Source organism: Bemisia tabaci, chromosome 1, assembly GCF_918797505.1.
Source record: "Bemisia tabaci chromosome 1, PGI_BMITA_v3".
Classification (NCBI taxonomy): domain Eukaryota; kingdom Metazoa; phylum Arthropoda; class Insecta; order Hemiptera; family Aleyrodidae; genus Bemisia; species Bemisia tabaci.
Window position 1 is genome coordinate 40656474 of NC_092793.1, and position 20891 is coordinate 40677364.

Sequence of the window (20891 nt, forward strand, 5' to 3'; positions counted from 1 at the left end):
TTTTGTTAGAGGAGTCGCTCCATCGTCGGCGATATTCATCATGGCCGACGCTTGCGCGCAGTTCCGCGCGTAATTCGAGGAGAGTTCAAGGTCAATCAATTCGGGCGTGGAAAACATGAACGTTAAAACACGCCGATTGTTATCTGGTCTAATCCAGTTCAGGTCTCGTCCCATCACACGTGTTTTGGCGGATTGGCGTCGGCCATGATGAGTATTGCCGACGATGGAACGACTCCTTTTACAAAATGTTCACCTGTGCCGTAGTATCGCTTTTGAAGCGGGAAGCTCAAAAAACCGCAAATTTCTTACGCAGACTGTGAAGTTATGAGTGCATTTCAGACTTTGCCGATGCGCTCATCGTGATTTTTGAGGCATTATCTATAAGAAACGGCTCTTATTTTTGCTCAAGCAAAAGTTTGCAATAGGCCCATTGCATCCTCGGCACTTACCTACAGTTCATTTGTACCCTTTTTCGACTTATTTTCGTGAAAAACGAGTCTCCTATACCGCAACTTTGTAAGATCTCAGAAATTCTGAGATCCCAAAAAATAAATACCGAGGGGAGTTTTTCTGGTTCAATTTGATTTTTATCGTTTCCAAAGACTTCTTTTTAGGGTAAAATTTGATCTTCTACAACTTGAGCTCTTGGCATCCTTCTCGTAATTGGACGATTTCAGTGTACAATCGAGCTTTTTGTACGGAATCGGGGTGTGTACTTAAATATCAAAAAATATCATCACAAAATTGACCTTTGGTACCATTTAAAACGGTTAAAATTTGCCCAATTTTCGGAAAACATGTATTACCAAGTGGCATCGATTGCGGCCTGAGGAGCGGAACATTTAAGACTTTCATTTTTTTTTGACGCACCCTACCGTTACCCTCACTTGTTTGCCGTTCGTTTTGTTATAACCCTCTTTCCCCTCTCCTATTCCAACTTATGGAATGAATTGTAAAATTGAATTCTATTGTTCTGTGCCGAGTTGATGGAATGAGTCCATTAATCTCGAAATGGCACTTCTTAATTCGGCACTGGGATCTAAGCTTAAGCATTTTTCCACAACATTTTCTTCAATTCTAACAGTTTTCGTTTGAATATCATGTGTTCAGAGGGTGTCCCAAAAATTTATAAATTTGGAAAACTGGGTGAAAATTTCAGAGCATTGGTCATGGAACTGCTAGGGCCTAGTCTGGAAGACTTATTTGTTTTGTGTGATCATAAATTCAAGCTTAGCACCGTCCTCCAAATTGCCATCCAACTCGTAAGTTAAACTCCCCTGATCTCCTTTGTTGCTCCTTCTAATCGCTTTTATCCCTTGTAGTATTGATACATAGGTTGTGACTCAATTTTGATTTTTTTCCAACGTTTCAAAATTTCTTCTCCTAATTAGCTGGAGCATTGTAACTATCAGCACTGCCAAAATTGTGCAAAGTCTCTTTTTTAGCAAGACCAGGTTTTATATTAGCACCCAAAAAATATTAACGGACCACCAGACAAAGTCAGAAATTAGTCATCCTAACACATTTATCCATGGATTGGGCAATAATTGAAAAAAAGAAAAGAAAAATCCAGAAAACTGTCGATGTGTTGAAAAGAGGGTTATTCATATAGGCGAAAAATGTACCCAGCCCGGAATGTACGAAACTTTGTGGGCTGATAGTACTAGTTGAGAGAGGCTTATCCCTAGCTCCGTTTTTGCAGGAACCCCAGGGAAACAGCGTTGCCATTTTTTAAAGTCGTAACCTTCAAACATCCATAACTTTCGCAGAAATGCAGTTACAGAGCTCGTATTTATACCAAAAGATGCAAAAACTTACGTTCTATCGACCTATGCCAAAGAAATTATAATTTGACTCGTTGTTGCCACGTTTTGGCCATTTTTTTAATTTTCGTAATGATTTAAAATCACGTTACCGCCTAAAAAAGTGTTTGCGGTTAGTGGGGATTGAATAAAAACATGTCAGAATTATTGTTCGTTTGATTCCGCATCCATCGATATATTATACTTTTCTGAGAGACTTAGGGAACACGAGTTATAGCGATTTGAAAATTCGGCAACACGCCCAATACCCCGATATTGACGCTCGTTTAGGTACGTTTCGCAACTCCGTGTTAAAGCAAAACGCCTAGACCAAAAAAAATTCGAAAAGTCAGTTCATGTTTTGCGCTTTTTTGAAACTTTCACATGATTTTTAGGAATTCAAGTAGCGGCGGTGTTGCCGGTTTTCAATGAAAACCACCGCTGCGATCACAATTTAAAGCAGTACTCATTTAATCTTATCCAGCTACATTTGTTAACCTAAACTGACCATTTGCGACATGGTGTTGACAACATTGCCTAATTTCCGTCGGAATTCGCGTAGAGGCGGGGTTGCCAGTTTTCATAGAAACCGCCACCGCAATCAAAAAAAAAAAAAAAAAGGTATTACTTCTTTAATCACGTTCAGCCTTATTCTGTAGTTGGAATTGTTTATTCATCGAATCGATGGTTTCCTCTATCTCTCCGCAACGGCAGTGGTGACCGACAGTAACGAGATATCGAAATTTAAAGCTACCGAATCACTCAAGCGGTCCGATGAGTAGTTTTGGCGAGGGGCCTCGATCTATTGCTCTTGATCTCTATACAATATCGATATCTCGGCACTGTCGGTCACCACTGCCGTTGCTGAGAGATAGAGGAAACCATCGATTCGATGAATAAACAATTCCAACTACAGAATAAGGCTGAACGTGATTAAAGAAGTAATACCTTTTTTTTTTTTTTTTGATTGCGGTGGCGGTTTCTATGAAAACTGGCAACCCCGCCTCTACGCGAATTCCGACGGAAATTAGGCAATGTTGTCAACACCATGTCGCAAATGGTCAGTTTAGGTTAACAAATGTAGCTGGATAAGATTAAATGAGTACTGCTTTAAATTGTGATCGCAGCGGTGGTTTTCATTGAAAACCGGCAACACCGCCGCTACTTGAATTCCTAAAAATCATGTGAAAGTTTCAAAAAAGCGCAAAACATGAACTGACTTTTCGAATTTTTTTTGGTCTAGGCGTTTTGCTTTAACACGGAGTTGCGAAACGTACCTAAACGAGCGTCAATATCGGGGTATTGGGCGTGTTGCCGAATTTTCAAATCGCTATAACTCGTGTTCCCTAAGTCTCTCAGAAAAGTATAATATATCGATGGATGCGGAATCAAACGAACAATAATTCTGACATGTTTTTATTCAATCCCCACTAACCGCAAACACTTTTTTAGGCGGTAACGTGATTTTAAATCATTACGAAAATTAAAAAAATGGCCAAAACGTGGCAACAACGAGTCAAATTATAATTTCTTTGGCATAGGTCGATAGAACGTAAGTTTTTGCATCTTTTGGTATAAATACGAGCTCTGTAACTGCATTTCTGCGAAAGTTATGGATGTTTGAAGGTTACGACTTTAAAAAATGGCAACGCTGTTTCCCTGGGGTTCCTGCAAAAACGGAGCTAGGGATAAGCCTCTCTCAACTAGTACTATCAGCCCACAAAGTTTCGTACATTCCGGGCTGGGTACATTTTTCGCCTATATGAATAACCCTCTTTCTGACATCAATTTTTAAGTGAGGAATTTATTGAACTTTAAATTCTCAAATTCTCATCTATACCGTAACCAGGGAAACACAACCTTCAGTTGGCACTGTTTTCCGATTTTTTTAGTGTATTTTCCGAAGAAAATATGTACACCATTGCATTCTCCCACTATGTTGGACCTAGACCTGAGACCGTGTGTTCACAGATCACGAAAATATATGCCATTTAAATTCGTGTGTGCGTGCGCGTGTGTGCGTGTGTGTGTGAGGGTGCGTGCGTGCGTGTTTGCGATTGTATGACAATAGTTGTGGGGCCACCGGATTTGTGTGTTGTTGTAAAATGAATCTACCGTAATATAACCGAACGATATTTTGGCCAAAACAGCCTAATTTAACCTTTAACGCAACCTAGCCTATGTTGTAGGTAAAAGTTTGCCTTTCTTGAAAGAATGAGGAAATTAGAGTGGGATACAAACATATTGATAATTCAGCTTATTGCAAAAAAAAAATATGCATTTGAAATACATGGGGACATCGTTTTGGCAAAAGATGGTCTCTGAATGCTCGAGGTTGGCAATTAAAACTTTCATTCTTCTCAAAAACAAACTTAAAGGAAAATTGACTAAGAGCTTGATGCAAAAACGGCTTTTTTCGCCCCCCCTCTGGAAGTTCTTCAGACTTTGTCTATTGATTACTCATACTTGAGCGCTTCTTTTCCCAAATTTTCAGACTCCCAAAAAATTTTTGGGTGGAGCTAAGGGGGGGGGGGGTGGAAGTCAAAACCTGTGAACCTCTATATCTCTTGAACAAAGAAAGATATCGAGGTCCGGTTTGGACGAAAAATCGTCTAAAATTGCATACTTTAAGATTCTAAAGGTCAAAATCCCCATATCACATTTGTAAGTCAACATATGTGCTTTTTTCCAGTTTTTAGGTTCAGAAAATTTCTTTTAAACGAAAAATTTACAAAGATCTCAATTTTTTATTTGAACCGAAACCAGTTTTTTAAGTTGTTCGTCTTTTTCCGCATCCAACGAGTGGTCCATTAAGCCGGGGAACCAAACGGTTCCGGAGTTATGATCGATTGAAGTTTCCGCTCAACGCGCGCCGACCGATTTTCGCGCGCAAAAAAGTCGGATTTGACTGTTATTAGATCGGATTGAATGTTCAAACTGAGCAAAATGCTTTATTAGGGACTTTTGAGGGTCGATGAGTTCAGAAATTACAGATACTTCCAAATAATTTACGTTTTTAAAATTACCGCTCCGCAGCGCTATTTTAGAGGCCCACTGAGCGCCGACCGGTCGCTCAGTGGTCCTGTCCGAAGCTGCAATTTTAAAAACGTAAATTATTTGGAAGTATCTGTAATTTCTGAACTCATCGACCCTCAAGAGTCCCTAATAAAGCATTTTGCTCAGTTTGAACATTCAATCCGATCTAATAACAGTCAAATCCGACTTCTTTGCGCGCGAAAATCGGTCGGCGCGCGTTGAGCGGAAACTTCAATCGATCATAACTCCGGAACCGTTTGGTTCCCCGGCTTAATGGACCACTCGTTGGATGCGGAAAAAGACGAACAACTTAAAAAACTGGTTTTGGTTCAAATAAAAAATTGAGATCTTTGTAAATTTTTCGTTTAAAAGAAATTTTCTGAACCTAAAAACTGGAAAAAAGCACATATGTTGACTTAAAAATGTGATATGGGGATTTTGACCTTGAGAATCTTTAAGTATGCAATTTTAGACGATTTTTCGTCCAAACCGGACCTCGATATCTTTCTTTGTTCAAGAGATATCGAGGTTCACAGGTTTTGACTTCCACCCCCCCCCCCCCCTAGCTCCACCCAAAAATTTTTTGGTAGTCTGAAAATTTGGGAAAAGAAGCGCTCAAGTATGAGTAATCAATAGACAAAGTCTGAAGAACTTCCAGAGGGGGGCGAAAAAAGCCGTTTTTGCATCAAGCTCTTTGTAGTAGAAAAACCACGAGTTCAAATTTTAGAAAGTTCTTGATAATCTCCTGAGAAAATATGAGGTTTGAAAATAGAGGAAGGTAATAGGAAGAAACAGAAAATGTGTAGACTCATGTGTAAATCGTGGAATCAAAATATTTTCTTGCGGGCTTTCATGTTGGAGAAGGCCTGAATGACGTCCGAAAAATCCAAAGTTGATGCTAGCCTGTGCTCGATGTGGAGCAGTGCCAATGATTTCAAACGATCCTGTCCTATACTAAATCTTTGCCATGTTTTGAGGGCATTACTAAGTCCACTGAAAGCTCATTCTTGGGAAGCGACGTTGACGGGCTGAGTGCAGAAAATTCGAATGGCAATCGTTACTTTAAGAAAATTTGATTCCAACTTTTTCTCATGGATCAACTTGTGAGGATCAAGCAGATTAATTTTGCTTTGGGAGTCGAATACTGAGACGGAACCATTTTTCAGATGAACCGTTAGTGCCTAAATTGGTCTGCTCAGCCAAAAAAATTCAGTCACTCTATCATGCTGCAAATTTCTGTTCAAAAATATTGCATTGTAAAGCAAGATACAGGTCAAAGAAGGCCATTGCAGACGTTATAAGGAAACCTTTCATTTTTGAGAACCTTACTTTGAATTTTATTTTTGTGGAAACTTTTTACTTAATCTACATTCTGGTTGGCTTTGGTAACGTCTCATTGAATCTATTTTTGAATCAATTATCCATCTTAAATACACTTTAAACAGGGTGTCCCAAAAGTCCGTAACCCCCCCCCCCCCCTTGTAACTTTTGAACGGTTAGAGAATGAGAAACATAACCTTGGGAATGTTTCTATCTCAAAGGGAACCATCTTTAGAGGGGTCAAAGTTTTTGTCCATCCCTCAGGGGGGGGCGGGGGCCTCCCAACTTTTTGTTTTCAAATGGTAACCCCTATCTTGTGATACATCATTAGAAAGAACATAAAAAATTGTGATACATCATTAGAAAGAACATAAAAAAGTAAGAATTTTGGTGCAAACCGCAAATCAATATCTTAATTTTTGACCGAGTCATGATAGATCAAAGGTTAAATTTGACCTTTTTTCAAAAAATCATAACTCCGGCTCAAATTATCGTAAAGAAAAAAATAAAACGGAAAAATTCTCCAATTTGTTAGCACTTTTCAGAAAAAATCCTAGAAAGTACTTCAAACTAATTTTAGGGGGGTTTCGGACCCCCAAATACGTCAATTTAAAGGTCATACGATTTTCCTGCGATTTGAGCCAATTACCCTTGACTTTGCCCCATTATTATCTTGGAAAGTTCAAAATTAGTTCAACATTGCGTTTTCAAGTCCCCAAATTTCGGGCAAAGCTTTTATAAATAAGAAACGAATTTTAAACGGTTGAATTGAATCACCTTAAATTTTGTTTCTTGAACTTTGCCCAAAATTTAGGGACTTGAAAACGCAATGTTGAGCTAATTTTGAACTTACCAAGATAATGTTGATGCAAAGTAAAGGGAAGTTGGCCCAAATCGTGGGAAAATCGTTTGACCTTTAAATTGACGTATTTGAGGGTCCGAAGCCCCCCTTAGAATTAGTTTGAAGTAATTTCTGTGATTTTTATGCAAAAATGCTTACAAATTGGAGAATTTTCCCGTTTTATTTTTTTCTTTACGATAATTTGAGCCGGAGTTATGATTTTTTGAAGAAGGGTCTAATTTGACCTTTGACCTATCATAACCCGGTTAAAAATTAAGTTATTGATCTGCGGTTTGCGCCAAAATTCTCAGTTTTTTATGTTTTTTCTGATGATGTATCACAAGATAGGGGTTACCATTTGAAAAAAAAAGTCAGGGGCCCTCCGCCCCCCCCTGAGGGTGGGACAAAAACTTTGACCCCTCTAAAAGATGGCCCCTTTAAGATACAAACATTCCCAATCTTATGTTTTTCTATCTCTAACCGTTCACAAGTTACGAGGGGGGTACGGACTTTTGGGACACCCTGTATGATTGTGTTGAGATATTGCCATTATTATGGTGTTGCGGATATTACAAGGTTTTGTTGCGATTGTTACAGCCATAGAACTTTTTACCGAAAATAGGCTGTAACTCTCGCAGTTTATGAAGTAATTGAATTGAAAGGTAATAGCATGAAGTAGGAAAGCCAATTGTCACAAGGGTACAAAAATTTCACCTTAAATTCAATACGCACAGCTGTGAAAAACTTTTCCGAAGTAAAAATCTGAGGTGATAGTAGGGCCGAGTTTTTAATTTTCAAATACAACTTAAAAATGAAAGGCAGAAACTATTTGTGTAAATGAACAGAATGGCAAAATTTAGAGATGTTACGTTTGTCATGAGTATAAATTTGCACCTTTTTAGAAAAATCCAGGGTGTTCCATACCACCTGTTTAAGTCTATTTTATCAGTTATTTTAGGTCGAATGAAGTGGAGGATGGCGAAAGTGAAAGGAAAATTGACCCAAAGGAATCTGATTTTCACTATCCCGAAGCCCCTCCTGCCGCGCTTGGTAGGTACAGTGGGTGAGGTTCCAACTTTAATAGTGGGGGTGGTGGATGCCACTGTTGGTCAAAATTTTAAAATTTTTCCATCGAAGTCAGACGGTACCAAAAATTTGAACTTGCACTATCACCAAAAAATCCAAAATTGGCAAAGTGCGCTGCTCAGAAAATTTCCGATGAGTTTTTCACTGCTTACGAAAGTATTTCATATAACATGTTGAAAAAACCACGAAAAAGTGATTTTTGTAGGCATCGATAGATAGCAGAAATGTGCGGCATTCCCGATATACGCCCCCGCGCGTGTATTAAGGAACGCTGATAAAGCAAGAGCCGCAAGACAGACACAATAACTGTGCATGGTTAACACGGAGAAAGGTTAAAATTAGTTATGATCAATAATTATTTTCCATTTAAACGCACATCACCAGGAGAAATTTATCAAATATCGAAGAAAACAATAAGAAACGTTTTATCGAAATTAATTTTAAAATTCAACACATTTTATAAGTAAAAATAAAGTGAAACATAACAAGGCTGCTACAGTGCACCTGAATTTATATTAGGAACTTATCAAACAAGTTATCATTACCGCCTTATGCGTTACAGACGTTACACTTTTCGATGTTATATAACATGAAAACTGAAGTATCCATATGCGTTCTGATACCGCTGGAGTATCAAAGAAGAAAATGTACTATTGTCCACCAAACATGAACTGCTAAACTGTCTCCTGTGTCAAATGGCATCAAGTTTAGTAGCTTTTCTGTTGCGGATGTTACATTTTCACATGCTTTCACAAAATGAGGAAAAATATTGCATATATTTGAAATTTTCTGCTCTTTGAAGGCTATTTGATATTGTTGAGGAACTTAACTGTAACTTCATGTGGTTCTAAATCCTGAAGATGCAATTTGTAGTGAAAAAAAGTCACTCCAAACATAACCTTGAAAATCACTGGTCTAAGATGCCTTCAGAAAAATTGAAAAATCTTGCGAATCTAGGAAATTGAAATGAAAAGCGAACTCATCTCATAAAATTAAAGAGTTCTTCTATTCCCCCACAAAATTTTATCATACTTAGTAAAGTTGATTTTTTAACCTCGGAGGTCCTGTCTAGAAGTAATTCTCCCGGAAGACTTGACTTGATCCCCTCCCCCTCCGTAAGACACTGTGAGCAGAACTTAGACCCCCCCCTACCCCTCCACCCTTGAGAAGTTTATGTGATACTTGAACCTAGTGCGGCTTAAATATCATGGTAAGTACCATGAAAAATACAATTTACCAAAAGTTTAATTTGTAGTGGTGATTCAGTTTATTGTATGCTATGATCGTAGGATAGGTTTATTTTGGAGAACGTGCTAATCTAATAGTCACGAGTAGTTTTTTTTTTTGTTGGTTGTATCGCTAACCAATCACATGAATGACATGATACAATGGCGATTTTGAATTCAACTTGCACTCTAGATGCTAAAATCGTTCTAAGCAAAGATGCGACGGAACGGGCCGTAAAAATTTAGGGAGCGTTTTCTCCTGCGAGGGACAGATAGCATGGTCAGTAACATTACTTCCATCCAATTTTATTTTTATTTTTTTATTGGACGCGACGAGCACATTAAATTTGAGACTTATATTCTGGATACTCTTTTCATGTGAGATTGAGAGGATGCAAGAATCATTTCATCAAGGGATATTTTTGAGGGTCCGAAGAGAGTCTAGCAGGGTCAAAAAAGAGGGTTTTTATCGCTTTTACAGGGATTCTCGTATCTTCTTTTTGAGTGCCTATAAAATTCCAATGGTAGAGACTTTAAATGTAGTGGGATAGTTCTCTGCTGTTTCTACTATTCCTGTCACGCCGGTACACATATCATTCAACAGAGTTCAGGTAAATTATTTTTGATGCAGAATAACTCTCTGCGTCAGACATATACTCGGAAAACAACATAGAACTAAACCTCTGTTTCCTAGCAGGCGGAGAAGGCAGATAACCTCAGCTCTCTCCCTGTCACGCAACTGCGGCTCCGCCATTCAAAGGGCTGTAGTGTGCTTAAAACCGAATCTAAACTACTTAAAATTGACATTTTTAGAATGTATGGACCTTCTACTTTTTATTTCTTTTGTCTGCCTGAAGCATACTGACAATATTACCGTCGTGAGACGGAGGCTTGTGACAAGATTTTCACCTCAACTTAGCCCTCCTACTTTTTTCTTTATATAGAAGCCACCAGGTGCGCTGTTTGCAGAAACAAAGTTTTGAACGCAGTGCACATGTGTATGCAGTGTGCATATGGCCTCTATTCAGTTAGAGCACGTAACAAGCCTATTGCATGAGAGTTTGTGATTTTTGAGTAAATATGGTAATAACTTTTGAATTTTATTTTTTCGAGCACATCTGAGGTCAAATTCGGATTCAGCGCATCAATAACATTGGGAATCCATGCTTTGAATGTATTAATTCTCAAATGGGAAGCCGTAATGATTTTAGATCATCAGAAAGTGACCATAGTGCGGTGTGCCATAATTTCCCATTATTTTTGTGTCTAATTGGGCTGTTGGTGCCGAAACTGGACACGCTCATGAGGGGGCCTTGAGTTTTGAGCGCGGAGTCTGATTTGCTACATCCCTGATTGTGAGTCCATTACACTGATCCAACGTATGTAGCACTCCCAGCTCCCGTTAATTCTACTCCTCTCTCATTTCTCACTCCCGTTTGCACTTTGGTGTATTCTCTCCATTTTAAACAGTAAAGCTCTCATAAATTAGGATGGCTCTCTTTCTACAAGGGAAGCGAGAAAGTAATAGAATAAGTAACAGCTGAAATGGGAAACAACAGTGCCCGCATAAATTCTCTCATTTCGGTTTTTACCTAAACGTTCGTTAGCTTTCCACCTTCCCCCCTTTTCCCCTCCTCTTTTTGCTCCCCTCCCCTCTGTTTGTAATTTTTCGCATTGCCTTTTCCGTTGTCCTTTGGGCGCCACCCTTTTGTCTCTACCTGGTGCAGTTGCTCCGTTTGCCCGCAGGGTACCTCGGTCCTGCTTACATCCTTTTGATTCATAAATCCCTCATCAGAAAATCAATCCCTGTCATGCAGTTTAATTTTGTCAGCTATTCTTGCAGTAACATCTCTTGACCATCGTATGTCTCAAAAATGTGTGAGGCCTATGTGAACAAACGAAAAAAAAAGAAACAAGTCAGACTCCATGAAACAAAGGGTTTCATCTTGAGTTAGGTTGTTTGTAGCGTGATGCTGCTTGGACTTCAGCCCTCCTCCCTCTCATGTTACATTACAACTCTATATTCTGTACATTCAGAACCCTTCAATTTTCAGGAGTCCCATTTGGGGGTTATGATGTTGCCATTTATACAAAGATTCGTCTCTTGTCCCATGATGTGTCTTATGTTTGCTGCTGTCCGCTTACCACAGGATCCGACCTTTTTTTCACCTCCACATCACTCGTTCGACCAATAGGATCTCTATCGTGCATGCCAGTCGAGGATCAGGACAAATTGTTGTGGAAAAAATGCATTTGCTAGTCATATTAAACAAATAATAATTTCATACCGTCCTCTTCCACTCTCTCCATCAAAACAATCGGTTTAACATGTTATAGTTGTTTCCTTTTTCTTAAGTGCAATGACTAAACTCATCATTTGTTTTTTTTTCTTCTCCCTCCCTTTCCTTCTCTCCAATTCCCCTCTGTTCCCTTTGTCGCCTGTGATCTTTCGTCCTCTCCTTTTCCTTCGCTATTGTCCCCCGTCCTCGTGATTTTACAGATGGGATCCCAGAAGTTTATTATTTTGGGCCTTGTGGAAAGTACAACGCTCTTGTTATGGAACTCTTAGGACCTAGTTTAGAAGATCTTTTTGATCTTTGTAATCGGCGTTTTTCACTTAAGACTGTTCTAATGATTGCCACCCAGCTTGTAAGTATTCCCGTTTTTCGTCACAGTTTTATTACTGTTTCTCTTTCTTGAAATTATTTTTCTCAGTAGCTTTTTATGCTTTTGTCAGCTTAAGTGCTTGCTTTTTCAGTGGAATACAGGCCACAGTGGTTTTGAAGCCCCCCCCCCCCCCCCCCAAAAAAAAAGCGACAAAAATGTACCCAAAAACGGTTTGCAAGGGGTGAATCTATGGTACGTGTGAACTTTGAATGGCGAAAAATTATAATTCTGACTAATCCTATTTTCGAGATTTTGCCCATTGAAAGCCAAGAAATCTATTTTCGAGATTTGGCGATAAGAAATTTTTATAAAGCCAAGATGCAAGTTTCCCAAGTTGTTTTTGATCGATTTTCTCCGCGTTTAGTACAACTGCTCTTCTGAAACATAATGATGATAGAATGAAAATGTTTTAAATAGACATGGTTTAAATGTCCAGGAAGAAGAGAGCCACGTTTTGACTTTCGAATTTCCTGGAACGCACCCCCCCTCCCTTCAATAAGGCAGCCAAAATCACCGCCGCATAGGGGTGTATTAATCTTTACGAAGAAAAAACGTCAAGTGAGGTATTGACTCCTTTGTTTTTTTGGTAGGAGAATTCAAATTTTAAGTCAAAAGTCGACATTTAATGCGAGGAATGTCCAAAATCCAAGATGGTAGCTGGAAAACATTTTGTCAGGCAGCACACGCTCTAATAGTCTCAACGGGTTGCGCGTGAGATGTCGTGCGATCCAGAAATGAGATCTTCCGCCTCATTAAGGTTCTAATTTTCAAATATTGACGTTTTTACTAATTTACGCCACAGGAGCATTTCTGCAATCAGAATTTGGTACAGATACCTTTGTCCGCTTGAATAAACCTATTCCACAGAATATTCTTTCTTAGAAATATCGGCATTCTTCTCTTCTCATTTTCAATTACTTCATTTTACTCAGGATTCAATCCAGTTTGGAGTACCGTTTAAGAAGAAAGACAAGAGCTACAAAATCAGTAGACAAAATTAAGGAAATAAATGGGGGGGGGAGAGGTGTCTTTTCATAGTTCGCATGCATTATTACAGGATAATAATGAGGAAGAAAATCCTGTGGAATAGGCCCACTCAAGCAGACAAAGTTATCTGTACCAAATTCTACTTGGAGAAAGGCTCCTCAATTATCGGTTGAAGGGAAGAAGAAATATTTTCGATCTACCCGCCCGCTTTGAGTGAATTTGCTCCACAAGCTACCTGTGTGTTGGTGCTAGCACTGATTGCTTTGGGACTGGCCTAGGTGACAGATCGCTGTACTTAGACCAGTTCACGGCTTGAATGGACGGCATTGACAAAAAGGAATGGCGCGTGGAATAAATATAATTAAAAATGATATCTATCTTTTTACTATTAAAGATTTATTGATATTTTTTATTTACATTTATACATGATATACATTCCTTTTTTTCTTCTTTACATGTTTGAAAATTCATCTATTATTTAAGCATTAATTACGGTATTATATACTGATAATTTTAATAATAAGTAGAAATACTTATTACACGTTTTTCTTATTATTACAACTTTAAGCTAGTGTTAACAATAAGTCAATAGATACCTAAGTTTAGTATGGTAGTAGTGACATTTATATTGCCTTTATGTCAATAAACTAAAAAAAAGAAGAAGAAAGGCTCGTTTGCATAAATTAGTAAAAACGTCAATATCTGAAAATTAGAACCTTAATGAGGCGAAAGATCTCATTTCTGGATCGCACGACATCTCACGCGCAACCCGTTGAGACTATTAGAGCGTGTGCTGCCTGACAAAATGTTTTCCAGCTACCACCTTGGATTTTGGACATTCCTCGCATTAGATGTCGACTTTTGACTTAAAATTTGAATTCTACCAAAAAAACAAAAAAGTCAGTACCTACCTCGACGTTTTTTCTTCGTAAATATTAACACACTCCTATGCGGCGGCGATTTTGGCTGCCTTATTGGAGGGGGGGGGGGGGGTGCGTTCCAGGAAATTCGAAAGTCAAAACGTGGCTCTCTTCTTCCTGGACATCTAAACCACGTCTATTTCAAACATTTTCATTCTATCATCATCATGTTTCAGAAGAGCAGTTGTACTAAACGCGGAGAAAATCGATCAAAAACAACTTGGGAAACTTGCATCTTGGCTTTATAAAAATTTCTTATCGCCAAATCTCGAAAATAGACTTCTTGGCTTTATCCGTAGAGTTTCTGTGCATTTCAGAGTTGGTACAATCCTCTACCTGTATAAATCCATTGTTATGCCAATTCTAACGTATGCATCTCCAATATGGTCTCCTCATACACGCCAAGGGTAGGATAAAATCGAATCCGTCCAGCACCATGTGCTTCGTTTTTTGTCATTTAAGTTAAATAGACCCATGTCCATATATGAACACGATTACAGTAAGATCTCTGAGGCTTTGAACGTCCCAACGTTGGAGTCTAGGCATCATACCTATGACCTCGCTTTGGCGTTCAGAGTCCTTGGAGGTCATATTTCGGCTCCAGATCTGTCTCAGCTATTTCAGGTGAGGGAGGTCAACTACTCCCTGAGAGTTACCCATCCTTTATTTGACAACCCCGCTAGGACTTCTTACCGTTTCCACTCGATGGTTGTCAGAGTAAAGAGGCGGTGGAACCTACTGTCGCCTGGGCTAGCTGATGCAAGTCTGGAGACGAACCTGTTTAAGTCTAGGGTCAAGGACTACGTTTTGAAATACTATGATCCCTATTAGTTATTTTCATTGTATTGTACTTTTGTTTGTTTTGTTTTATTTGTCAGTAGAGTCTATCATTTGTTCAGCTGTTTTGCTCTTTTTTGTTAATTACTTCTGTAGTTGGGCAACTTGCCCGTTTTGTATAATAAATAAATAAATAAATAAAGTAGGATTAGTCAGAATTATAATTTTTCGCGATTTAAAGTTCACACGCACCATAGATTCACCCCTTGCAAACCGTCTTTGGGTACACTTTTGTTGCATTTTTTTTTTTTTTTGGCTTCATGACCACTGTGAGGGTGGCTTAGGCCACCTGTACCAGATTGTATAGTTCCAGATGACCCGACTTTGAGGATCCTGTCGTCCCTGAAGGCTTCTCTTGTGGTGTGCTGCAAGGACCCTGCATTTGTTATAATGAGTGGAGTCCTTGATGTACCTCCCCAAAGAGGCCTCTGGGGATGACAGGACCCTCAAATTTGGATTCCTAGAGGGCGATTCCCCTTGAAAACTTCTTTTTTCCGAGCCCCTACATCAATGTAGCAAACATGCATTTCTTGAAGGGGTCTGTGTCCCCATACCTTTAATTGTCAGTATTTCGGACTAGGATGCACTCACCTTGGATTTCTTGGTGTTGCTTGCCATTAAAATTTTCTGTACTTTCTGATTCCGATGCAATCCTTCAAAATTTTAATGTAAACCCCGACTTTTGAAATACAGGGGCTCTGGGACTATTAAATTCGGATTCCTTGGGGTTGATTCCCAATTCGGTGCTGCAGTCCTGGACTTGGCCCGACCTAATATAACCGAGAAACAGGCCCTGTATGGTAGGTTTGGGCCACCCTGTATAATATCAGGCTTTTCATGATTTTCTTTATTTTTTTTTGAAAGGAAAATAGGTTTAGTTAAATGAGAACTCATAATGAATTTTTAAAACTTTCAAATTCTTTTCAAACAATCATGAGCTCTGACCTTAAACCTTCTCCAACTGCACCGTCATAACCTGATGATTGTTAAGGTTTAATTAATAATTTATCATTATAGGATGTCTTGATAGAAAGTGATTAAGAAATGGCAGGATTAGCTAGGAACAGAAACAAAAATTAGAACTATGCGTATTTGTTTTATGCCATATTAAGTCTCTCCATTGATCAAACAAAGCATATATCAGTTTATTTTTAATGTTTTTGTTCATTAATCTTCTCATGACTAAAACTAGCATCTCTCTTGTTTGATGGTGTTATTGTGTTACTGTCAAAATCTCTGAAAAGCCCTGAAATCTCCTTTTTTCAAATTCCTTTGTTCTCTCCGGTCCAAAATGCTCCACAAGTTCTTTGTAAATCAATTGGTTCTTTCATTTAAGATACAAAGTTGATAAGTGGCAAGCTACTGTTGATGAAGATTTATTGGTGGGTGGGTGGTGTGGAACAGTAACTTCACGCACAGCAGCCAAGAAAAAATCAGCCTCATGCAAATCTCTCAGAGATTGAATATTGTGTAATACAAATCTCATCTCAGTCACAAGCAGAATTTTCTGTTTGCTCGGCATTTTTGACTTGCCATTTCATGTTTTCAAACAGGAAAACGAAAATTTTGGAGTCGGGGAAAGAAGAAGTCAGGGGAAAGTTAGAAAATCGGAAAATAAAGAAATTATGGAAACCCTGTCAGATAACTTTGGATGGAGAAGTAGAATGATGCCTTTTCGTAATTTCTACCCATTGAAAAGTCCTTGGAAATAATGAATTCGATATCCGCACTAGTAAAAATCCGATAGCTTAGCTTTCAATTTCAGTTGTCTATGGTGTCTTTAATCGATATTAATCAGGCTCTTTAACTTGGGCTATAGTAACTTGCTTTTAAATTCTCATATTCTGTATTTTTCTATGTATTTTTCTACTTTTTTGTTTAGTTCAATCATTAACAATGCGTTATGTCTGTTACAGTTACATAGGATAGAATATGTTCATAGTCGACATTTAATTTACAGAGATATTAAACCTGAAAATTTTCTTGTTGGACGAAGCACCACCAAAAAGGATAAAATTATTCACATTATAGGTAAATATGTAAATTAAAAATATATTTTTTGATTCATTACACTTGGGACTGGTTCTATCACCTCTGGTCAAACTGCTGGTCACATTTGACAAGAGGATAAACACGATTGTAGCTTTTTATTACCTCTTGTCACCACAAACTCCTGGTCAAATAGCTTGACAGTAGGAAAAATTGGAAAATATTTCATAGGTACTTTGACCACCCTCCAAATTTAACCACAGATTTAAGTTAAATTCTGGTCTCTGATTATTCAATGTTGCAGTTCACTGCAAAAGTTCCTCCATCAACTCCTTGTTTTTCTTATGTTTCTCTGAAAACTTTTCATGACACATCGCGAATACTTCAATCAGTAAATAATTTAAAATGAAGTGCTGTACATACAAAACAGCCCTTAAATATATTAAATCAATAGATGAAAAGAAGATAAGTAACAATCATTAGCAATAGAGAATGAGAGGTAGAAGAATATATATATTAATCATTATCAATGGAGAAGGAGAGGTAGAATAATATATACATAAAATAATATAGTTAGTAATATTTAAGTGCTGTACATACAAAACAGCACTTAAATATATTAAATTAATAGATGAGAAGAAGATATTTAACATATCCCCCGTTATCTGTAAGGTTGACACATAGAGGTTTATCAGTTGATTTATTAATCTTTTCTTTACATATTACGGGGGTATCTTCAATTTTAGGTTCAGTGAATTTTATTGTTACCATCTTTAATATGCGGGTTCTTGGCATAAACTTTGAATATCTGAGGTTATTTGTTTGGTCAGTATTAATTACTGTGTATTTTAATACTGTGAAGCCTGTGCGCACTAGGGTAAAAATGGTTCATTTTTGCAAATTTAAGGTAAAAGTAGCTTCTTTTTCTGTTTGCAAAATTGTGGCACTTTGTACTATTTAAACCAAAAAAGATCATCACTTAGACATTTAGTATATAAAAATGTATTGGTTGTTAGGCAAAAGATCAAAATTGTCAAAGAAAAACAAAATTTTGCTGCATAATCAAATATAAAAACTTATATGGCAGTATGCTTCACAACTACATACAGGGTGATCCAAAAGTCCCTTCCACCCCCTCTAACTTTTTACCTAATTGAGGTAAAGATTTGAAACTTGGGGGATATTCCTAGGTCAAAGGGAGCTACTTTTTGGCCCCCCTAAAATTTTCAGGGGGCCCCCCTTGGGGGGGTCAACGGCCCTCAACTTTAAATTTTCAAATGGGAAGACCCCCTTTGTGATAGCTCGTTCGAAAGAGCATAAAAAAAGAAAACTTTTCGCGCAAACTCAAAGTCAATATCTCAAACCGTTCCAAAATGGCGGCCGGTTAAAGTTCAAAATGGCCGAAAATTCACACCGGTTATTTGTCGATGGATTTGCGCGAAAATCGGTGTGTTGGGGTGTTTTGACACGAGAAAAACGAATTTTACGTTAGATTTTCAAAAAAACCAAAATTTCCAAAATGGCCGCCGGTTAACGTTCAAAATGACCAAAAATTGATTTTTTTATAAATCTAAGTTCAAATTTGTTTATCTTATGCCAAAATACTCTCAAATTCCAAGTTTTAGGCAAATCCATCAGGAAAAAACCAAGGTGAAAATTTTCGGCCATTTTAAACTTTAACCGGCGGCCATTTTGGAAATTTTGTTTTTTTTTGAAAATCTAACGTCAAATTCGTTTTTCTCGTGTCAAAATACCCCTACATACCGATTTTCGCGCAAATCCATCGACAAATAACCGGTGTGAATTTTCGGCCATTTTGAACTTTAACCGGCCGCCATTTTGAAACGGTTTGAGATATTGACTTCGGGTTTGCGCGAAAAGTTTTCTTTTTTTATGCTCTTTCGAACGAGCTATCACAAAGGGGGTCTTCCCATTTGAAAATTTAAAGTTGAGGGCCGTTGACCCCCCCAAGGGGGGCCCCCTGAAAATTTTAGGGGGGCCAAAAAGTAGCTCCCTTTGACCTAGGAATATCCCCCAAGTTTCAAATCTTTACCTCAATTAGGTAAAAAGTTAGAGGGGGTGGAAGGGACTTTTGGATCACCCTGTATAGGGTTTTGCAAGCAAATCTAATAAAAATAAGGTAGAAAGATTTCAGTCGAAGACTCTACAAGAAATTATTGGAGAACAATGGTTCGTAAGGAACGAAGACATAAGGAGAGAATTGAAGGTACCCGCGGTTAGACAAGTAACTGCTGAGACAACGAAGAGATCTGAATATGTCGTCTTAAAAAACATGTCAATGAAGAGGCTATAAACTTCTTAGATAGTACAATATTAGTGAAAATAATAAAAAGGTGAGAGACCTTTGAACTCCCATCAAGATTTACCTTGTAAGTAGTCTGTAAGGTATGGATGAGAGTGTGAAAGGAAGAATGTGAAACATTTAAGCTAAAAACCTTCATGTTTTAATATCTCTAAAAAAGGAGACAGAGAATTTTACAATTCCTGTTCTTTTAGATAATCATCCTATTATCTAACAATACCATGTAAAATTAACGCAATATTTTTAGTTTTAGTTTTAAACTATGTAGATAGATACAAGGAAATACTTGTAGTAGTTTAGTTATATTTAAATAAAATTCCTTCAAAAAAAAAAAAAAAAAAACTTAGACATTTTTTCCTTTTGTTTATCACGATCAATGGAGTGCCAAATAAGAGATGTCAGGTGTCTAGTGTTTTGCTCCTAAAATCCCCTTGTTGCCAAATTTTGCAGTCATTGAATAAGTTTCCTTTCTTCATAATTATTTTGGACACAACCCTCGTACCTATTTTGTTTTAATGCTGCTTTCGAAAGTCTCTCAGCACAATATCTAAGAGGGATATTTTTCGAGTAATCCAGTCTAAATTAGGCGCACAAATCTGCAACTGTATTGGAGATTCGAGGGTTTAAATATTCTCACCTTGACATCCTTCACCCCAACCAATAGTTTCTTTGGAAGCTTAAATTTGAAGAACATGACTATGGGAATGTAGTTTTATGAAAATACGAACTCTAATCGAAATCCACAGATGGGCCAGTAGTGCCCTCTTTTGGGACAACCCCTTTATGTTTAAGTCCCATGTCTTTTGTAACAAACTTTCCCATCATTTCTCTATTTTTAGTATTTTTGTTTTAACCTTTGTAATGTTTCTATTTCAGATTTTGGCTTAGCTAAAGAATATATAGATTTAGAAACAAACAAACACATACCGTATCGAGAACATAAAAGTCTAACTGGAACAGCTAGGTATATGAGCATAAATACTCACTTAGGAAAAGGTAAGCAATCTAATTCGTTGAAGTTTCATCGTGACAACAAATCATATTTTCGTTGAATGGTAGATACATCCTTCGTTAAGTCATTCAGTTGTCTATACCAATGCATATTATTATTCACCTCACTGTGCTTCATATTTTTCTCTCTAAATGATACATCCTTTGTTAAGTCATTCAGTTGTCTATACCAATGCATATTATTATTTACCTCACTGTGCTTCATATTTTTCTCTATGAATGGTAATTTGGGTTTACGTGTCAAGTTGTTAGATAGAAAGATCCTGATTGACTTTTTTAAATCGGCAGCTCTGAGAGCTTCTAATTTCATTTCTCTGGCTTTGCTCTGAAAAGTTGGTCTTCATTTTTATGTTTTAAAATGAAGGTATCGGTGCACCAATTGACTTAAAACTACATATCGGGTGATCCAGACCACCCGTCCACTATCTCTATCCAGAGAACCACTGAAAATCGAGTTTTGAGGGCCAGGCCCGCCACAAGAGTGGGGATACTGGGTCCGAGGCCCGGGCCCCGGTACCATGGATTCAGTATCCCCACCCTTCTGGTGGGCCTGGCCCTCAAAACTCGATTTTCAGTGGTTCTCTGGATAGAGATAGTGACCGGGTGGTCTGGATCACCGGGTTTAAGGAAATTTTTGTTCGTTCACTGTTGACGAAATCCGTGGACAGTTCATAAAATTCGTCATCAAAACAAATTTTTGTTCTCCGATTGTGAATAAATGGGCGTGACCTAGCCTTTTCCGCCGAATTGCCCGTAATTAAGTGTAATTTAATTTTCGTCAACAGTTAACGGTTCCGTCAATATGCTCCAGACTATGTTATGGAATCTGTGGTCGATTCTGATCGA

At 38.0% G+C, this 20891-nt stretch overlaps 1 protein-coding gene across 7 annotated transcripts in view; it reads left to right on the forward strand.

Moving 5' to 3' along the window:
- Positions 1-20891, forward strand: part of gish (casein kinase I gish) — a 204636-nt gene that overhangs the window by 83990 nt on the left and 99755 nt on the right. For all 7 annotated transcript variants that reach the window (XM_019053432.2, XM_019053434.2, XM_019053435.2 and 4 more), the window contains exons 4-6: positions 11812-11960; positions 16639-16753; positions 19911-20030. In XM_019053432.2, coding sequence (XP_018908977.1) covers positions 11812-11960; positions 16639-16753; positions 19911-20030 — 384 coding nt within the window. The remainder of the gene's footprint in view (positions 1-11811; positions 11961-16638; positions 16754-19910; positions 20031-20891) is intronic.